Source organism: Canis lupus, chromosome 5 (genome assembly GCF_048164855.1).
Source record: "Canis lupus baileyi chromosome 5, mCanLup2.hap1, whole genome shotgun sequence".
Lineage (NCBI taxonomy): Eukaryota > Metazoa > Chordata > Mammalia > Carnivora > Canidae > Canis > Canis lupus.
Window position 1 is genome coordinate 67,407,514 of NC_132842.1, and position 19,634 is coordinate 67,427,147.

General features: G+C 43.8%; 1 protein-coding gene across 3 annotated transcripts in view; it reads right to left on the reverse strand.

Moving 5' to 3' along the window:
- Positions 1-4,770: 4,770 nt before the first annotated feature.
- The window catches only part of LONP2 (lon peptidase 2, peroxisomal), a 94,057-nt gene continuing 79,193 nt past the window's right edge, over positions 4,771-19,634 (reverse strand). For 2 of the 3 annotated variants that reach the window (XM_072827136.1, XM_072827138.1), the window contains exons 12-15: positions 19,287-19,429; positions 8,683-8,890; positions 8,073-8,263; positions 4,771-5,189 (exon numbers count right to left, since the gene is read on the reverse strand). In XM_072827136.1, the coding sequence (XP_072683237.1) occupies positions 4,968-5,189; positions 8,073-8,263; positions 8,683-8,890; positions 19,287-19,429 (764 nt within the window). In that variant the 3' untranslated portion in view covers positions 4,771-4,967. Of the gene's footprint in view, positions 5,190-7,806; positions 7,865-8,072; positions 8,264-8,682; positions 8,891-19,286; positions 19,430-19,634 lie in introns of all 3 variants that reach the window. The other variant, XM_072827137.1, reaches the window with a different exon arrangement.

The window sequence follows — 19,634 nt, forward strand, 5'->3', positions numbered from 1 at the left end:
CTTTTATGTGTCTGCTTTAGCCCTAAGTTTGATTAAAATCCAAAGTTATTTTCCTGTTCAATTCTGTACTTCATAATTGAAAACAGTATGCTGTATTTCGAGGTGTGATAGATTTATTCTAAGCAAATGAATGGGTATATGATCTCTATTTAAAGAGTTTTTTTCTTCCCTCTTGCTGACATTTTTATTCTCACAACTCTGTTAGAAGACTAAGTTAAAATGCTGATGACTTTTTTCTCCTTAAAGAAAACCCATTTAAAATGAGTTAGTGTTTCCTAGCGTACTAGTTATGAGCCTGGGCTCTACAGCAGCCTTCCAGGGCCCTCATGCCAGTCAGTCATGGCTCTAGCCCACTCACCAGCTTTGGGACCTGCTTCAGTTTCCTAATGTGTGAAGTGGGGTTAATTATGATAGCTACAAAAAAAAAAAAATTATGATAGTTACCCCAGAGGGTTAGAAGGGATATACCAGTAAGTTACCCAGAAAAGTGCTTTGCACATAATAATAAGCACCCAACAAATGTTAGCTGCTGCTATTATGCTTTTAACTAGCACCATATCGAACAGCATCCTTAACTGTTGCTAATTACCCTGAGGCACCTAACAAGATTCTGAATGGCCAAAGATCATTTTATTTTGTGTGGCTTTTACGGGTACACTAAACTTAGTCAAAAAGAATTTGGACTGCCCCCTTATCCCACCAGCCATTCTGGATAACAGAATTTACTTCTGTTAACCACTTTCAGAATGAAGATTTGTGTGATCTCTTTTCCTACAGAAGCATTATTTTTTGAATTGGTTATCAAGTGTTTGTATAGCCATTTTTGTGGTGAAAGGGAATAGGTCGACCACAAATGTGTATCTTGGTCTATTCCCATTAGCATGTGTTTAGAAAAGCAGTTTCCCCCCTACATTTGATGTATTGAATACTTTTGTGGAGGTGTGTCATTTTATTTTTACAATATTTTAAAGTGTTTCTTGGATTACAGTAGTACTATATATGCTCAGTGTAGGGTTGGAAGTTAGAGCACACACAAGAGATCTCTAACTGTCCAGAGATGACTGGGAACATTTTTATTTTCCAGTCCTTTGTGTATTTACATGTGCCTACACACTTATTTTGAAATAATGTAATTTTGCAACCCTCTTACACATCACTTCAGTCCATGCATTTCACTTTAATAATCTTGGAAAGACACCATTTTGGGGAACCTTTGTAAGGACTGACTAGAATTTTAGCCAGTTTCCTGATGTTTACATAGTGCTTTGTCCTGTTTGCCCATGTAAATCTTTTCCAGGTATTTATAAAAAGGCTGTGAACATCCTTAAATGTTTTCTTATTATATTCGTGAGACTTCTCAGTTTCTGGAGAGGTTTCAGTGGACACTTAAGAGTAGCAGTGTGAAGGATTTTTTCCCTTTCATTGTAACCTCATGTTTTGCTAATTTATGCAAATAGTAATTTTGTGTGTTTGACATCCAGTAAGTTCATCTTTTGTTAACTACTTTAAGTCCTCTTCATATCTTGGTCTAGAGGGATGGTGAGATCTATACCCACATTTCTTGGTTCACTCAAGATATTAAATCATCCTTGTTACAGTCAATATTCTACTTTCTCCTATTAATGCCCTGCCTCGTTTTTTTGTGTTGTGGTGTTTTCTTTCAGGGAATTGTATAGGGGTAGGGTAGGTGTTACTCTCTAACTTGCTCTTTTGCATTTATCTTCTTTAACTTGAATTCATTCTATTGAATTGAATCATGGGCCACTTTAATATGTTGATTGTTGGGGAACAGGTTTCTGATTTACTCTGATTTTTATAACATTGCTTAATTTCTTTTAAGGCTCACATTTCTGCAAACTACAGGTATGGCAGTGGCTATATAGATATTTTGGTTCACCAAAAATCCTAATGCCCCTCGCTCCCCGAGCACTTGATTATAGAAAGTTTACCTCATTTTGGTGGTTCTAACTGGAAAATAGGAAGCCAGCCTACTCTCCCCTCAGCCCTTAATACCTCACAACATGGATGGCACCTACCTAGTGTAGGGAGCTCCTGGTGGTAGATACCACTAGCCACCGTGTCCAAAGATGGGAATCCAAATCCTCTGCATTTCAAACAGCCACTACCAGAGATGGCACTGGAAATGAAACCCATCTGCATTCCCACTCTTACAGAGAGAATTTGTGCAATGAGCAAAAAGCAAGTCTTGATCAATGTCAAGGAAGAAGCGGAAAGGAGGACATATTTGTGTTTTGCTCAGCAAATGCAATTTTTTTGCCTGCCTCTTATTTAAAAACAACAACCCAGTATGTTTAGTGGCCTTTAAATACCACTCCATAATCAGGAGACCTTATTTGTGGTCACAGATTTATAGACTGATGTTAAATATTTTATGGTCAATCACTTAAATGGCATTTTTCACTGTAATCAGAAGCACTAAATAAAAGACCTCAGCCCTGACACGGTTAATGTTAAGTTTCAAACAAAAGTGGGCAGAGTCCAGTAAAAACGTGTGTTTTAAGCAGACCATAATTTCTCAAGTTCCAAGACACTTAAAGCTTTATTTAGTTTTCATACTTTTGAAAGCTCATACATAAAAGGCATATGGAGTACTGGTTAAATACATCTCAAGGCCTCACTTCTAGCCCTACTTAATTAGAATTTGAGTTAATCAACATTTTCAATAAGACCCCAGCTGTGATACAAAGGGTGTTTGGGTAACACTTTAAAGAACAATGCTGGGAAAAGGTACTAGGGAAATGCAAATCAAAACCAAGAGCTGCTGCTTCACACCCCTGGGACGGGCTATTACCAAAAAGAAGCCGTGGCACGAGTGGAGAACTGGGGTCCTGGTGTATTGCTGGTGGGAATGGCAAGTGGAGCAGCAAACGCCGTGCAGGAGTCATCTGTGGCTCCTCACAAAGCTACGCATGGACTCATCCTAGGAGCAGCAACTCTACTTTTGGGTAGTAGTAGGGACAGGGATGGTCGCACACTCACGTTGACAGAATTCTTCACAACAGCCAAGAGGTGGAAAAACCCTGACATCCTGGGGCGAATGGAGGATATGGGGCCCGGGTTCAGAGACCCGAAATGCTGAGGCTTGTGGTCAATGTGGCTGAACGACAACACACTCGGTGAAGCTGGAAGGGGCAAACGTGGAGACCGAGGAGTTTGTGTGTGCGTGTGTGGCGGGGGTGGGGGGGACGTGAATGGAAGAAAGAGGAGTCACTGTTCTGTGGGTACAGCTTAAGATAATCATGGGAAGGCTTCGGAGGGGGGGGGGGATGGCCAGACACCGTTGTGACTAATGTCCCTGAATTACCCACTTAAAACTGGCCCAAATGGTAAATTCTCCTCTCTTGTCACAACAAAAGCCAAGTGAATAAAACTTAAAAAAAACTGAAAGCAGTGCCAGGGAAAGGAAGGTCCAGCTGTTCAGCGGACCCGCCCCCCCACCCTCAGCAAGGGCCGCGGCCTAGAGCCGAGGGCGCCCCCAGCTGCTTGGGGCTGAAGAAGAGCGCTGGTGGGCCCCACCTCGTCCTGAGCTCTTGCAGTTTCTGGGGGTGTGGGGGCGTTGCAGTCTGGGGATGGATGAGCTCCCTCTGCTTGCAGAAGATGAATTAGCATCATGGTTTCCTTTCCTCCCCTGTGAAGATGACTGAATAGAAGCCATAAAATCCTAAAACGGTGGGAAGATAGTCCATGAAATGGTTTTTAAAGTGCTGGTGCGGGGATCCCTGGGTGGCGCAGCGGTTTGGCGCCTGCCTTTGGCCCAGGGCGCGATCCTGGAGACCCGGGATCAAATCCCATGTCGGGCTCCGACGGTGCATGGAGCCTGCTTCTCCCTCTGCCTGTGTCTCTGCCTCTCTCTCTCTCTGTGACTATCATAAATAAAAAAAATAAAGTGCTGATGCTTTTTGCTCCCCCACTGGCCATGACGAGCCCCGTAAGTGGAGCCCCAGATCTGGATTTGTAATACCAGAACATGTTCAGATTTTACTAGCAGGTATTTGGGTAACGTGCTCATCCAGGGCATCCCAAAGTATCTTTGCGTATCTAACATTCCGTAACAGAAGATTCTATAGTTAGTATTATTTTAGTGTCGTGTTCGCATTCATCTTCAGCAACACTTCACCACTCCTGCTCCCATTTTACAGGTAAGGAAAATGAGCAGAAGAGCCTGGAAGGAGCCAGACACAGGAGAACATGGAGAGTCTATGGGGCCTGGCACAGGCCAACCAGGCGGAGCGGGGAGGTGACAGGGTCAGGGTACCACGGTGGGGACCATCTCAGGATGGGCAGCAGCCTCTGAGGACCGGACTTTTTTTTTTTTTTTTTAAGATGTTCCTAACAGGCCACTCTGCCTGGTAGAAACCGCCAAGTTTGGCTGCTACTTCCTCAGCATAAGCCGCACCCCGTGTTGGAGTGTGCAGACCTCACCCCGAGCTTCACATCACTTGAATACTTACTTTGGTGTGGTTTTCATCTTTGTCTTGGGGCCCCTGTGTCAGTCTCCTCAGGGTCCAGCAACCTCTCCCGGTGGCTCTTCCGCATGCTGATCCCGCAGAAGAGCCACCTGGAGGGCGGGTTAAACTGACTTCTGGGCGCCCCACCCCCACCCTCCATAGTTTGTCTGAAGGTCTGGATCTTGAGAATTAACATTTCTAACAAGTTCACAGGTCACACGGATGCTTCTGTCCTGGGCACCACACTGAGAACTGATGCTCTGTACCCCTCCGGGGACAGTGATGATTCCACTGAAGACAATTTGATTTTTATTAATCAGTTTATTAACATTTCTGTAATCAACACCAGCCACCACTTGAGTGAGATTTGTTACTGTTGTGATCGTATTCACAAGTAAGGGACACTATGCTGACCTCTACGGGTATGAACAAAGAAAGACCTTTTCAATACCTCTTGGCACTTCATAACTTGAAATTCTGAAAAGTTGAGATTTGGGCCTACAGTTTGCTATTTAAGAGACCAGGTCTGGTGCTGACAGTAAAGCCACCATCAAAAGCTGCATTAAGAACTTCATCCAGGCAGCTTGCTGTGACAAAACTTAAATCCTGTCGTACGTTGCCCGGGATTTCTTCAAGGTCTTTTTCGTTCCTCTGAGGAATGATGACTCGCTTCAATCCTGCTCTGTGCGCTGCCAGCACTTTGTCTTTAATCCCACCCACCTATAAGGAGAGAAGAAAGTTACTCAGATTTCTGGTCATCCTCAGACTGTAAGAGATCCGTGACCCAACTTTCTTTCACGGTTATTTAGAACATCGAACTCATCTCCCGATTTGTTATAGTGCGAGCTGGGAAAGCCACTAAAAAGGTTAATATACAGTGAATTCTTTGTTTTAATTTGTGTTATATCCAATCCTTTTAATGGGGGAAAATTCTAAATTTTTGATAGATACGAGCACCTCTTATGTCCATGATCCCTTTTTACACTGTCAGGTTAGTATTTATACCCCATTCTGTAATCAAAACAATCTTATCTATAGGTCGATTCTGGCGAAGCATTACATTATTTTGACCACAAATCCCATTCCTACAGAACTGTTGTGTGCCAGGATGACTTCCTTCTCTACAGGTTTAAAGCCATAACTATCTCTGTGCCACTTGATGAAGAAACCATATCCCAAATGATCTAGGCTCTTACAGTGGTTTTAAAATAGGTCCAAAGTGGTCCCTTCACAAAGAGGGGAGTCTAACTCCCTTCCCCTTGGATGTGGGCCAGGCTTAGAGACTCGTAAGAAACAGAATGCTGTATGACTTTCAGTTAACCAATAAGAAATGAGAGCTGCTGCTGCTGCTAGGTCTGTCTCTCTGCATCTCTCCCTGGAGGTAGCCAGCTGCCATATTTGAGATCACCCAACAGTCTCTGGAGAAGCCGTAAGGTGAGGAACTGGGGTATCCTGCCAACCAGTCAGGTGCATGGACCCCAGTGCACTGGGCTGGTGTTCTGACTGGAAGATAGGACTCTGAGGCAGACAGCTCAGCTAAGCCTCTCCTGAATTCCTGACCCACAGAGATTGTGAGAATAATAAACATCATTGTTTTGGGGTGCTGGCAGCTCTCAGGCATAACCCCCAGAGCACGTAAGCCCCGCAGACAGCCCCCGGAGCCCTCCAACCGCCCACACCAATGCTGGCTGCCCCGGAGCCTCGGGCACAGGCCCTCCTCTGTCCAGGCCCTTCGTGTACTGCTGAAGCACGTTCTGAGTACCTTGCTCACAGAGAGCCTAAGACAAAGTGACTCCTTGCATGTCTGAAAATGCCTGTTTTCTCTCCTGTTGGACTGGTGGTAAGACTGTGTATACAAGACTGGATTTAAAATCATTCTCCATCAGGGTTTTGAAGGTACTGCACGTCTGGGTGTCACTGAGGAGACAGCTCTTTCCTCGGCTGTCTGACCAGTCGTGGGGATGACATCTTTCTCCTCATTGCTGTAAAGCCCTTTCAACCTGACGGTAACCTTCAATTCTAGGAAACGGTCCATTATTTGACAGTTTGCTAGATTCCGTTTCCTCTTTGCTAGAATGCCTGCCTGCCTGATAGATACTGGATTTGCCTGATTGCTTTTCTATTATTTTTTTCAGAATACTTCTCTAATTCTGAAACCAAAGTTTTCAGTCCAAGTTTTGTCCTCATTCTCTGATCTTGAACTGTTCTCTGAAGTGCCAGCTTTAAGTATTTTTAAATGCTGTGGCTTTTCTCCTGTTTCATGGAATAGGTTTAAAACTGGAGGCTTACTGAAAGCTACCACGGCCCAGAGGGATGGGAAAGTCTTGACGTAGGTGCTTATTTGCCCTGAGAGCGAGGATCCATGTATGCTATGGAGATTTCTATGAATTTTCTTTGAATCCCCTGGTTTTGTTTCCCATCTCTTTCCTGCTCTCCTGGTCCGTGCCTTGACACTCTGAGCCATGCTTTTCCCAGATTCCCGCCGAGAAGTTCATTTCTACCCCTAATTCTGTTTCACCAGCCAGGAGGACACTCTCTTCTAGAAGTTGGCTGAACGCTCAGCTGCTGACTCCCCACTCATTTTTGAGTGTTTGTATTATCCCTTTCACTCTTTGCGTAGTCTACCATCTTGAACTAGAAAGCTGAAGAGTTCATGTCAGTAAAGCATTTGCATTTCCTTTTAATAGCACAGCTAGTATTAGCCACTATTAACCACTATTACGGTCTCTTTAAATGCAGTAATTCCTGGGTAAGGTGAAGAAAAGAGATCAGCCATTCCGTTCAAGTACAGACCTACAAATGTCTCATAATAATACGGTTGACTTCCTGGCTGAATTTTAAAAGTTGGCGAAATGAGAGCAGTTTTAGTGATCTTGAATGGTGATTCTACGATCTGCTTTCACAATTATCTTATAAAATATAGGTGTTCTCAGAATAAAGAATGTTCTTTTCTCACTTTGCTAGGAATTCGCCAAAACTCTGTTGTAGACTGGTACTGGTAATGAATGACTTAAAACCCTAAATGACCGCTCAAGTTCTCTGTATTTTATGTGTTTTCCTAAGTAGTTTAGGGTATGGAGGGGAGCCCCAAAGCTCCATATATATAGAACTTTAAAAAAATTTAGTAATTAGACATAGCTGGTCTTTGTTATTACAGCTTTCATTTTCTACTGATTTTTCTAAAAATCTATCAACTACAGTAATCTAAGTTATCTATAGGAGGTCTCATCGCACAGGGACTTCAAAAGTTCAGAAGTTAGCCTAAAGTTTAAAAAAAATCAGCTGCTATCCTGTTTTACATTGAAGTTATCTGGTTAACAATTTGCTAACTCTTCACCTTAGCGGCTGACATTTCTGATGACCAGAAGTATTTCTTTCCCTCGCAAGTCTTCTTTCTTAGTAGAAGGGAAAACATGGGGAAAATTGTCAGTATTTTATATGATCAATACTGAAAAATATGAATTAGTTACAAGCATAAAACTTTAAAGTGTTTAAAGCTAAGGTATATATATATATATATATATGAAGAAGAGAAACTATTATTAATTTAAACTTAAAATTAAAAAAATTTAAAACCACATAAATCACTTTCTTCAGACTTACTGGAAGAACAAGACCTCTCAGTGTGATTTCTCCAGTCATGGCTACATCTGAACGCACCAGCCGCCCACTAAAAAGTGAGGCAAGACAGGTTACTATGGTAACCCCAGCAGATGGTCCATCTTTTGTGACAGCACCAGCTGGGAAGTGCAGATGGATGTCTGTGTTGTCAAGAAGATCAAAACTTCCAGAAGCTTAAAAAAGGAAATAAGGATTTTAATGTTGAAAATTAAACCTGTTTTCTTTTTCTCCTAAAAAAGAAAATCAAAAAGATAAAAATGAATGTTTTGGGTAAATGAATTCCTCAAAATATTAATGGGTGGTACAATTAGAGTGGGGTCTGGAAGAAGAGTTTTATTCCATTCCAAGTAGAACTGAAAACAAAACCTTGAAATCAGTTTCTAGTTCAGGACTAGCCACACAGCCCTAACATGGGAACTAGAATTTCTATGGGTCTTCAAAATCAAAGGTTTGTACTTTCTTGAAGGTGTATAACTCTTCCTCTAGAGCCCATCTTAATCTTTGTCCCAGAACTGAGAGAGGTCTCCTAGAGCATGGGCCAAAGGCTCCTCCCCGCTTCCCGCTGCACCTCCGGCTCAGCTGGGCCACTCACCATTCGTCAGATGGTACTTCTTTGCATTGCTGCGGAGCCAGCTGATGGCGAGATGGGCAGACTCCTTCATGACGTCCCCTAGCTGGCCAGTCAGAGTTAGCTGACCTTCGCCATCCATTCGGCTTGCCTCCACGAACATGATTTCCCCACCTAAGGGGGTCCAAGCCAGACCTATTGCCACTCCTGGTTGACTTAACCGTTCAGACACCTTGAGAGAAAGAAGAAAAACGATCAGTCACCAAGACTGGCCAACCCCATCACAACACGCTGCCAGAGCCTACCTCTTCAGTTTAGGCTTCAACTCAAAAGGATCTGGAGTCACCCCTTAACTATGTATAGCTTTCTGCCAGAAGAAAAACAAAACTTCCTGTTTGGCATTTATCAGAAGCAATTTTACCTTAAAATACGTGTGAATTACTGATTAGGAGCCACATTTAGTTACATGTGCTCTAATTTTCAAGGAACAAATCCAACTGTTTTATCTACTTAAATATTTGTATTAGGCTGCAAATTTATAAATACTCCAGAACCTAACTGCATTTTTTAAAAAAAGATTTTATTTATTCATGACAGAGAGAGAGAGAGAGAGAGAGAGAGGGAGGGAGAGGGAGAGAGAGAGAGGCAGAGACACAGGCAGAGGGAGAAGCAGGCTCCATGCAGGGAGCCCGACGTGGGACTCGATCCCCAGTCTCCAGGATCACGCCCTGGGCTGAAGGTGGCCCTAAACCGCTGAGCCACCAGGGCTGCCCCTAACTGCATTTTAAGTAATCGTACATTTTCTTCTGAAAGCAGAAACCCTGTTTCAGACACACATTTAAGAACTACTTGCTCCAGTGGCCAAGTATGAAGGCTTGTAATAAACCCCCTAGATTTTACTTCTCTGCCACGTTACCATCTGTGTTATTGCTGTAGGAACACTAGAAGATAATACTCCACGTGTGCCTGGAGGCCCACTGTGTGTCCTCACTGCTGCTGGAAACTGAACGTGACATTTGCCTGAGACCACGAGCCCGGTGATGAGCCAGTTCATCCAGGTTAGGAGAACACATAAAAGGAACAGTATGGTTGAAACACAATCACATTCACTTTTACTCACCCTCTGAGCCTCCAAATTCCCTATCCCACCAAGCTACTGTGTCAGAGGAGCTGAGTACAACGTGTCAACCCACCACTAGCCCAAATAGGACATGTTTCCAGCAGAGGTAACCTTCTCAGTGAGGAGAAGCAGAACCAAGAGTTGGGAGTTTCTGGGTAAAAGAGCTGCGTTGCTGATGCTTACTTCTTTCCAAGGGGCTTAGATGGTGAAAATCCTGACTTTAAAACACTCCAAAATCACATGTGGCATCCACGAAAGCTAAGAGGCACTTAGTTTTGGTGGCAAACCTGATAGCATGTTTTGAAAGTTTGTTTCATATTTAAAAATTTTAATTCTAATTAACTTCATCTGATAAGTGAGAGACTTGGAAGTCCAAACGCTGAGCCAAAAGCATGTTCCGGATTCCACCTCCCTCAGCTCTGGCACTTGCCCTGTTCCATATGTACTTGAGGAGAAAGACATAGATGATCAATACTATTTAAGGAAAACATAGAAACTATTTATAAAAGTGCTCCCGAGGCTTGTCTTTTTCTAATATAAAATAATTTCCTATACCTTTACGACATCTACTCTGGGTGGCTCTTTTCTGGGGCTGAGTGAACTAATCCTGAAGAATAATCCTCAGGACACTGACTCATGTTAGTTCATTTAATAGAAAAAGCCATTACGCTTAGCGGTTAGCTGTAACAAGAACCACCCCTTTTTTACAGCTTAGATCCTCAAAACTCATTTTTCAGAATACCAAAAACGCCCCCGAAGAATCAGGAGTCAGGTGCTTGTTGACTACTGTTTCACAGTCTCCCAACACTCTCCATCTGTTGGAAGCCTTGTACTCCGGGCAGAGGTGACTGGTGCATTGTTCACAGAAAGGATCGGGGGACAGATAAGTGCATATGGCCAAGCCAGAAACATTTGGGCCCACAGGCACTTTATTCAGACTTGATGGGAAGTGATCTCATAGTAACCCGAAGACGGGAGGATGACAAATCTGTGATTTAACAGCAACATACAGGCAGGAGAACAGATGGGCTTGATTACCAGCAACCCTAGAATCTCTGTAATTACGGCTAATAGTAGTTATCTAAAAGGTAAAGGATCTCTAATTCTTAGACTTGGAAACATAGTGGGGGGGAGGGCCGAGCGAGCAGGGTGGAGTGGCAGAGGGAGAGGGAGAAGCCGACTTCAGGGCAGGGAGCCTGAGCAGGGAGCCGGGCTCCGGGCTTGATCCCAGGTCTCCAGTATCATGGCCTGAGCCGAAGGCAGACGCTTCACCGACTGAGCCACTCAGGTGCCCTGTCGTGTTTTTTTTTTTTTTTTGAAACTTTATTTTTATGTGATCTCTACACCCACCACGGGGCTCTACCTCAGCCCCGAGTTCGAGATTAAGAGTCCCAGGGCCCTAACTGAGCCAGCCAGGCTCCCCTGGAGTCGTACTCTTTGAGAGCACGTGCTCTGAAACTGTAACAGTTACACATCAGGTTTCTATGTATTTTTGCCTCAGAAATGAGCGGAGTACGAGTAACTGTGAATGTAAAGACATGTGCTCCTTTCCTGCTGCCATGCACACTTTCCTAGCCGTCTTAACCCCTCCTCACAGAACAATCTATCTCCGAGCACTCTGTACAAAGTGATTCAACACAGTAATTTCAAAACTATGTTTATCAGTACTTTTCTATCAGTTTCTAATTGCACTGCTGATCCGTGGAATCATCAGTTATATGAGCCAAGACAGGCCTCCTCGGCTCGAGACTGAGAATGTTTTCCCCACTAGATGTCAAAGTGGAGCACAAACATCCCAAGCTCATTTTTGCCGTTCATTTTCCCACAGGTATATCCTTACACTTCCATTTCCTTATCTGTTAACTACATCTTGTTCAAAGAAATGGTTGATTTCTCCTGTAATAATTGTATCAATCACGTAAATATGTAGATTGAAGGAGTGTTGAAAATGTTTAACGAAAGACCTAATTAAGAACAGACCCTGTCTCCCAAAGTCTGGCCGCACCCCTCACAGCCCGCGGCAGTGTCCCACCTTCATCCCCGGCACCGGACCCTGCGGACCGAAACAGCAGGTCGGGACGGCCCCGGGCCCCCTGCGAGCCTCCCCCAAGGCTCACAGTTTGGTGCCTGTTACTACGGCGGCCTCGGAGAGGGCTGGAGGGTCTGCCGGTCATTCCATGCTCTCCCGAGCATCCCGCCTGAGGCTCCATCACAGCTCGTAGGGACCTAGTGGCAAATACCTCTCGGAAGTGACAGACTAAGACCATTAGACAAAGTCACGATTCTGCTCCAGTCCGGGGACACAACGGGCATGTACCGAGTGCTTTCGTCTACACAGCCCTGAAGAGGTGCGGGCCCCTCTGTGGGGAGCTGGGACGAGTGTCCTAGAAGAGGCTGGGCAGAGCTGGGAGCTTGGCTCTCCAGGGAGCCAGGGACTGCGGACACCAGGGCCCCCACGCACGGCGGGGAGGCACCACCTGAGCTACCAGAGGGCCGCGGCCCGTGCAGGCTCTGGCGGCGGTGACGCTTACACTATAAACTGGCGGCTTTTATACCTCAGAGCACTTTTTATGCTCCTGCCAGGGTTGTCACCATGGCAGCTATCCATCTGCCAACTTCTTTCAAGTCTTTGTATGAAGATCCTAAGCCTGGAATTCATGAATATTTCATTTTTCTAGTTGTAAATTTGTTTCTGTAGTGTTTAGAAAAGGGAAGGTCAGATCCCGTTTGCCTGGAGGTGCCGGGGTCTATACAGCACTGTCCTCTCAAAGCTGTGTGAAATAGCCCCAGCCTGGCCTGGCACTGCACACTGCAGACAGCCAGCTGCTTCCAGCCCCGTTCAGTAGAGCCTTTTCTTGGCAAAATCAACTCGTGGTGGGGCACCGGGCCAGGCTGAGTGTGCGGCATCGGTGCCGTAGGACACAGGCGCGTGTGGCACAGCAGGTTTAAGTGGAGTGGATGGGGAAGTAATTTACTACCAGATTTCTTTTGGACGTTTCACTAGTTTAATAAACTTTGCCCATTTCTAGCACCTGATTTTGTCTCAAAGGCAAACATGCTGATGGAATCTCCTGGAATTCACATTTGGATACATTCCATTCAACATGCTTTTATTTTTTATTTTCTAAAAGATATTTTTTAAAGATTTTATTTTTTTAAAGATTTATTTATTCATGACACACACACACACAGAGGCAGAGGGAGAAGCAGGCTCCCTGCAGGGAGCCCAATGTGGGACTCGATCCCAGGACCCTGGGATCACGCCCTGAGCCAACGGCAGACGCTCAACCACTAAGACACCAAAGTGCCCCAAAATTTTATTTATTTCTCATGAGAGACACCAGAAAGAGAGAGGCAGAGACATAGGCAGAGGGAGAAGCAGGATCCTCTCAGGGAGCCCGATGTAGGACTTGATCCTAGGACCCAGGATCACACCCTGAGCTGGAGGAAGGTGCTCAAACACTGAGCCACCCAGGCGCCCCTACTTTCAACATTTTATTTATTTATTTATTTATTTATTTATTTATTTATTTATTTATTTATTTAGGAGAGAGCGAGAAAGACAGTGTGAGTGAGTAGGGGAGGAGCAGAGGGAAAGGGACAAGCAGACTCTGCTGAGTGTGGAGCCCAGTGATCATAAGATGAACAGAAATCAGGTGTAAGTGCTTAACCAACTGAGCCACCCAGACACCCTTAATCAAGTTGCTTTTAAAAATCTGCATGCCTATCTTCTTTCCTTTAATATTATTATATTTTAGGGCAGTGACCTTTGGACAAGGACTTTTTGTACACCACTGGAGGAAGCCAATGCTGAGGCTTTAATACAAAATATGAATGGAGACTGCAATACTTAGAAAACATAATCTTAGGACTAGCAGGCTGGACAGGACATAGACACTTAAGGGTGTGCAGGACTGGCTTTCTGCGGCTGAGAATTAAATTTATCCTGCAACGACCAGAGCTTACCTGTTCTTCTGATTTATGATCTGTGAGTTTAAGACTGTTCCTGCCAGAGAATCTTGGTCAACTGCAAGACTGGCCAGCTAGGATATGTACCCAGTGAAGTGGAAGCTTCTCCTGCTTTCACTAGGAGGCGGATGACAATTGTAAGATTCTCATTTCATCCTAAGGATGTTCTTGTAACCAATAAAAGTAATTACAACCGAGTTGACTGTTATTAATGGCAATCTCCTAACTGACCAGATCAAGTAAGATTAAGTAACCGTTATTTGATTCCTGAGCCCTTCCTACTTCCTCTGCACCTGGATGTGGCCCGGGCCCAAGCTTCTGAGGAAGTACTCGGTGCTATGTCAGCACGCGCAGCATGATGGACACCTTGGCCACTGCAGACACCTGTGCCCTCGCTCATTCCTTTCCCACCTTCTCTCCCAGTGCAGGGAGAGCTTTCCTTAACTTTCCTTTTCTTAAAGTGAGTTTAATTGATCCTGTCTCTTTAGGAAATCTCATTGTATTGGAAAAGGTGACTTACGATAACTATTCCTAAACTTGGAACCTAGACTGAGTTCCTAGAACTCATTTCTCAACCTGCTTAGGGAATCCTAAAAGGTAGAACTATTAATAAAAATGTGCCTTCTTACCCTTCTTCCTCACTGTTAGTTTGCTGGATCAGTCATACTTTTGGCACTAACATATTTTTGCAGACTTACCTTTGATGAAAATGAAAAATAGTAAGGGGTGATGAAGACTATTAAATGCAGGTATAAAATTGGAACTACAAAACAATAAAAACAGGATTTGGGTTTTTTTTGTTTGTTTGTTTGTTTGTTTTGTCTTTTTGGTGATTGGGGATGTTAGTTTTTATTTTTATTTTTTAAAAGATTTTATTCACGAGAGACACACAGAGAGAGAGGCAGAGACATAGGCAGAGGGAGAAGCAGGCTCCTTGTGGGGAGCCCGATGTGGGACTCAATTCTGGGACTCCAGGATCATGCCCTGGGCCAAAGGCAGGCGCTCAACCACTGAGCTACCCAGGTGTCCTGGGATGTTAGTTTTTAGGGAGTACAGCGGCTGCAGGAACTAGTATTTGTTCATTTTTTTAAACATGTACCAGGCACTATGGTGGGTGTTTTTTACACATTAACTCACCTAATCCTAAAGTCTCTCTAAACACATACATATAATTACCCACCATGTGTCAGACGAACGCATCCCACTCAAGGAGGCTGGATTTATCACCTAGTGAGTGAGAGGCCTCCTTCTGCCTCCCTTCTCCTAACCCTCTTGCTATGGCAGCTGGCTTCCCAACCTTCATTCCCTTCTCACTATTTTCTGTTTTCAAAATACTCTTCCTCTTTTTCACCACCCTGAATCCTGCTATCATCCAAGGTGTTTTTGGCGAATAGCTGATGCTCTGCTTCTACCTGGCTTCTGCTTCTCTGAATAGTTCTTCAATCCCAACAACGCTTTCCTCACCTTAACCCAGCCACTCTCTTCCAGGTCTCCTTATCATCATCAGAAATCACACCACCTCTGAAATCTGAATTTGAATGCCCCCCACCCCCCATAATTTTCTTCTCCTAGTTCACTTGTCCTCAAGACTACTGATGTTGCCACCTTCACATTCTACACCTACTCTGTCCTGACAGCACTTCTCTGCTGGTACAAAAACACAAAAAACAAAACAAAAACAAAACAAGCCTTTGTTTTTTCCATCATTATAACCCTTTTCTTGTAACTAGCTCAGTATTCTTGGCCATCTCCTCATTATACCTCACAAAGGGTATCATGGTTGCATATCATTTCCTCCCCTCACACTCTGGATGCCATCCCATCTCACCTTCCTAAAGACTTTGTTCCCACTGTCCCTCCAGCAATATCCGTCCTACTCCCTACTGGATTGCTGTGATCAGCACACACGACTCTATTTGCAAACATTCTCCCTGCGGCCCCCAAACTTCTTTTAGCCACCTCATTTCTCTGCAATCATTCACAGCCAACTTCTGAAAAGAGGAGCTTACACACTAATTTGTTTCCTCACCTCCCATTCTTTCTTCAACACCCTCCCAAATCTTTCATGCCAGCCACTCCCCTCTTCCAAGGTCACCAACCTCCACACTATCAAAGCGAATATACAAAAGCAAACACACTGGACATTTGGACATTACCTCTTGGAGGGTTTCCTCCTTTGTTTTCATGGCAGCATAAAACCCGTTTCCTCTTGCCTGCCTGCTTGTTACTTCTGACTTTTTTTTGAGGGCTCCTCTTTCTCTCCAAGACCCTAACTTGGCATTCTTCAGGGCCTGCCTCTAGGCTACCACTGGCTCTCTTCTGTGTATACTTTTTCCTCTGGTGACTTCAGCATTTCTGGGACTTTAAATGTCCTCTATTTTCTGACAACTTTGTAATTTATACTTCCACCTCAGACCTCTCTTCTGAGCAACAGGCCTGTGTGTCCACACGTCTCCTTTCTCATGCCTCAGACATTTCAAATTTGACACATTCACCATCCCCGTCTTTCCCCTCGCAGTAAATGGCACTGCCACACAAAAATCCTGTTGTTCCCACCAGAAACCCGTAAGTCCCTTCTGATGACTGTTTCCTTTGTTCCCATTATGTAATCCGTCAGCAAGCCCAAGGCTACCTGAAAACCACATCTCAGGGCTGGAGCAGTGACCCCAATCTCAGTGCCACCTGCTTATCTTCCTTACAGCACTAATCTCAACTTATAATTATGTGTTAACTTATTTTCTCAATGAAAGTTAAGTATCATGAAGGCCGAGATCAAACCTTGCCTGTTTACTACTGTATTTGCCAGCAGCATCTTAATACATATTTGCTAAATGACTGAAACTCTTTCTAGAAGAAATGACAGACCCTAGACTTTTACCTTTATGGAGACTATAGGCATTTAAACCAAAAAAGGTGCCTTACAATACCTTTTTTGTAAGGACCACTTCAACACATACTCCAACATTCCTAGTAAAATCTCTCCCCAGACCTTCTACCCAGGAGCACAGGAAGAAGAGTGACACAGGCTGGCCACTGCGAGTCCCCTGGGAGAACTGAGACCTCAGATGTACCAGTGTGACATTCCTCTCAGGTGAGAAACAGCTCACAATTCTGGAGTCAGGCCTGAATCGTATCTCCATTCTGGCAAAAGCTGTGTCTTCTTGCAAGTTATCTAAATACTCTAAGCCTGTTTCCTCATCTGTTCTTGGAAAGATCCGAGAGTGAGAATTAGAAGATGTGTCACTTGTTAGATGGTCTTGGATGGTGCCTGATACCTAACAGATACACACAAAAAAGTGGCCAAGAACCCCAGGCCAACCACTCCCATTCTAAAACACAGCACTACTTGGGTAAGAACACAAACAAAAATCTGACATACAGCAGAGGTCTTTTTTTATTTTTTAAACGGCCATACTTCAAGCCATTCTCTTTCATCAGGGAAGGACAGGAATTAACTCGGTCTGACAGGGTACCACAGAGGAGCCGCCTGGACTTGCTGTCGGCTATTCGGAGTTTGAATATTGCCTTTACTATTTGCACCTTATGTGAATCTGCAGGACTCATTTAACCTCTTCAAGCTTCTTCCCAGGTATCAAAAGGAAGATTCTCGGGGGCAATTAAACATTCCATAAATCTTCATCCCCAAGATGCAAAAGCTCACGTGAAGGTGGTGAAGCAGCTTGGGGTCGAAGGTTGTCACCAGACCACTAGAGGTGGAGACAGAAACCCCAGGCTACAGGGTGAATCCTCTCAAGTGTGGAAAAGATGAACAAAATGTTCCAAACTCAGGGATCCCTAGGTGGTTCAGCGATTTAGCTCCTGCCTTTGGCCCAGGGCGTGATCCTGGAGTCCCCGGATCAAGTCCCACATCAGGCTCCCTGCGTGGAGCCTGCTTCTCCCTCTGCCTGTGTCTCTGCTTCTCTCTCTCTCTCTCTCTCATGAATAAATAAATAAAATCTTAAAAAAAATAAAATAAAAATACTTAAAAAAAAGCTCCAAATTCCCAAACGCCAGACCTCCAATTCTAAGATGCTATTTATTTATAAAAGGCAAATGGCTACTAGATTCTACCTTTCAGATTCACATTGGCAAAGGGCTCAGATGCCTAAAGGAAAATGAGGTTCTCCAATGATATCAAACAGAGCTGTTAAGCAGTGTTTATAAAATTTCTCATTTCTGTTCTTTTGCTTCCTTTTTTTGCCAAAGCTCCAAGAATGTCTACAATGCTCCCAGAACTAAAGGCAGCAGGAATGGCTGGGAGAGAAGGGGTATACACAACAGAAACACGCATCAGTCTTTTATCTGTTGCTCGAGTTTAACTTCCCAAAGAACTGCTGGAACGTACTGTTCTGGAAAGCTTGAAGAAAAAAAGCCCATTCGAAATGCAGGACACAGAACCTGTTTACATCTTCACTCTTAAAAACCACTGCATTCTCACATGACAAAAAAAAGCAGATTTTGCTCACTTTCTTAAGCAAGGAAAGTTTTGCTCCATTTCTTACAACACTTCAAAATTTAAATCCATGACATCTTAAGAATTCAAATAACTAATCTGCCTCTGATTCTACTGTTCAAGACCAGATTTACCACTGAGAGTAAACAAGTTCTATTCTTGTAACAGAGTTTTGTAGAGAGGCTCATTAGCTTTAATGACCAGCTCAGAGTGTAGACAGATAAACAAGATGAGTTTAGGGACTGTTTTTCCTCTCCCCAGTTTTAAGACTTGAGGAAAAGCATATCTATGGTAGTGACTTTGAATGTCAGAGGGAGAGGTTATCTTCTGTGTAATTTATCAGACTTATTCTTCCAAAAATCTTTTTTTTTTCTTAAACTGATAGGTGATGATAAAGCTCCTGAAGGAAGATGCTATGTTCAGTAGTATAATACAATTTTTTTTTCTAGTAACTTGCCCATTCAAGCTCAAATAAGAATTCTACAAAAGGTATCAAAATGCCTCAGCTGACACAGACTCAACATCTCTTTCCATCCACCTGCCTCAATTCGAATCTGGGGCTCAGGCCTTTCTGACTGGATGTTCTGCTGTGAGGAACAGAGGGGTAAGATGGAAATAGGGCTGCGTAGCTTCAACCCAAGGAACTATTAACAATGAAATGACAGATTTCCAAAAGATGCAATCTGGGCAGTCAGAAGTTGAAGTTAGGCTCACACTTTCAGATATTTTATACTTAGGTTGTTTCCCTATCTCTGTCCCCCAAGAAATCCTTAATGAGGAATTAATAGGAATATAGAATTTCTAAGGAGGAAAGTCAGTGACACTGTTCTTAAAATGGAACTGGAGGGCAGAGAATAAGATCAGATTGAGTTTCCAGAAGACGATGTGGCCAGGGTCTCTGGCTCTCTGTAAAAGCCTTATTTATGATCACACTGGGATCTAAAATACAATACCATGGAGGAAACAAGTTTCCAATCTCTAAACAAAACTCAGTCTCCCAAACCACTCAGTTTTTCTCTCCCCCAATCTGTGAAGCAACCATCAGAGTAAACTGGTGGCTATCAACAAAGAAATGAGAATGATCACCTCCATTTCATACATCGGGGGCCCAAGGATGTCTTTCAGAGCATGAAAATCAATCAAAATTGGCATTTCAGGTGGTAGGGCTAAGTCCGTAGTGTCACTGATGGATTCAGGTTTTGCATCTTCTAAGATGTGTTCTCTGCCACCTAGGAGAGAAAAATGTATTTAGAAATTCTCAGAGATTGGCAGGTTTGAAAATTCATTAGCAGTATATATCAAACAGAAGCACGTGGACTTTAATAGATCAGTCACCCTTATTACTTATTCAGGCATGAAAATTCACCTTATGATCTGTGGAACTCAGGCAGAGAATCCATTTTTCAAGAGCCCTTTGAGGGTGATATAATGCAC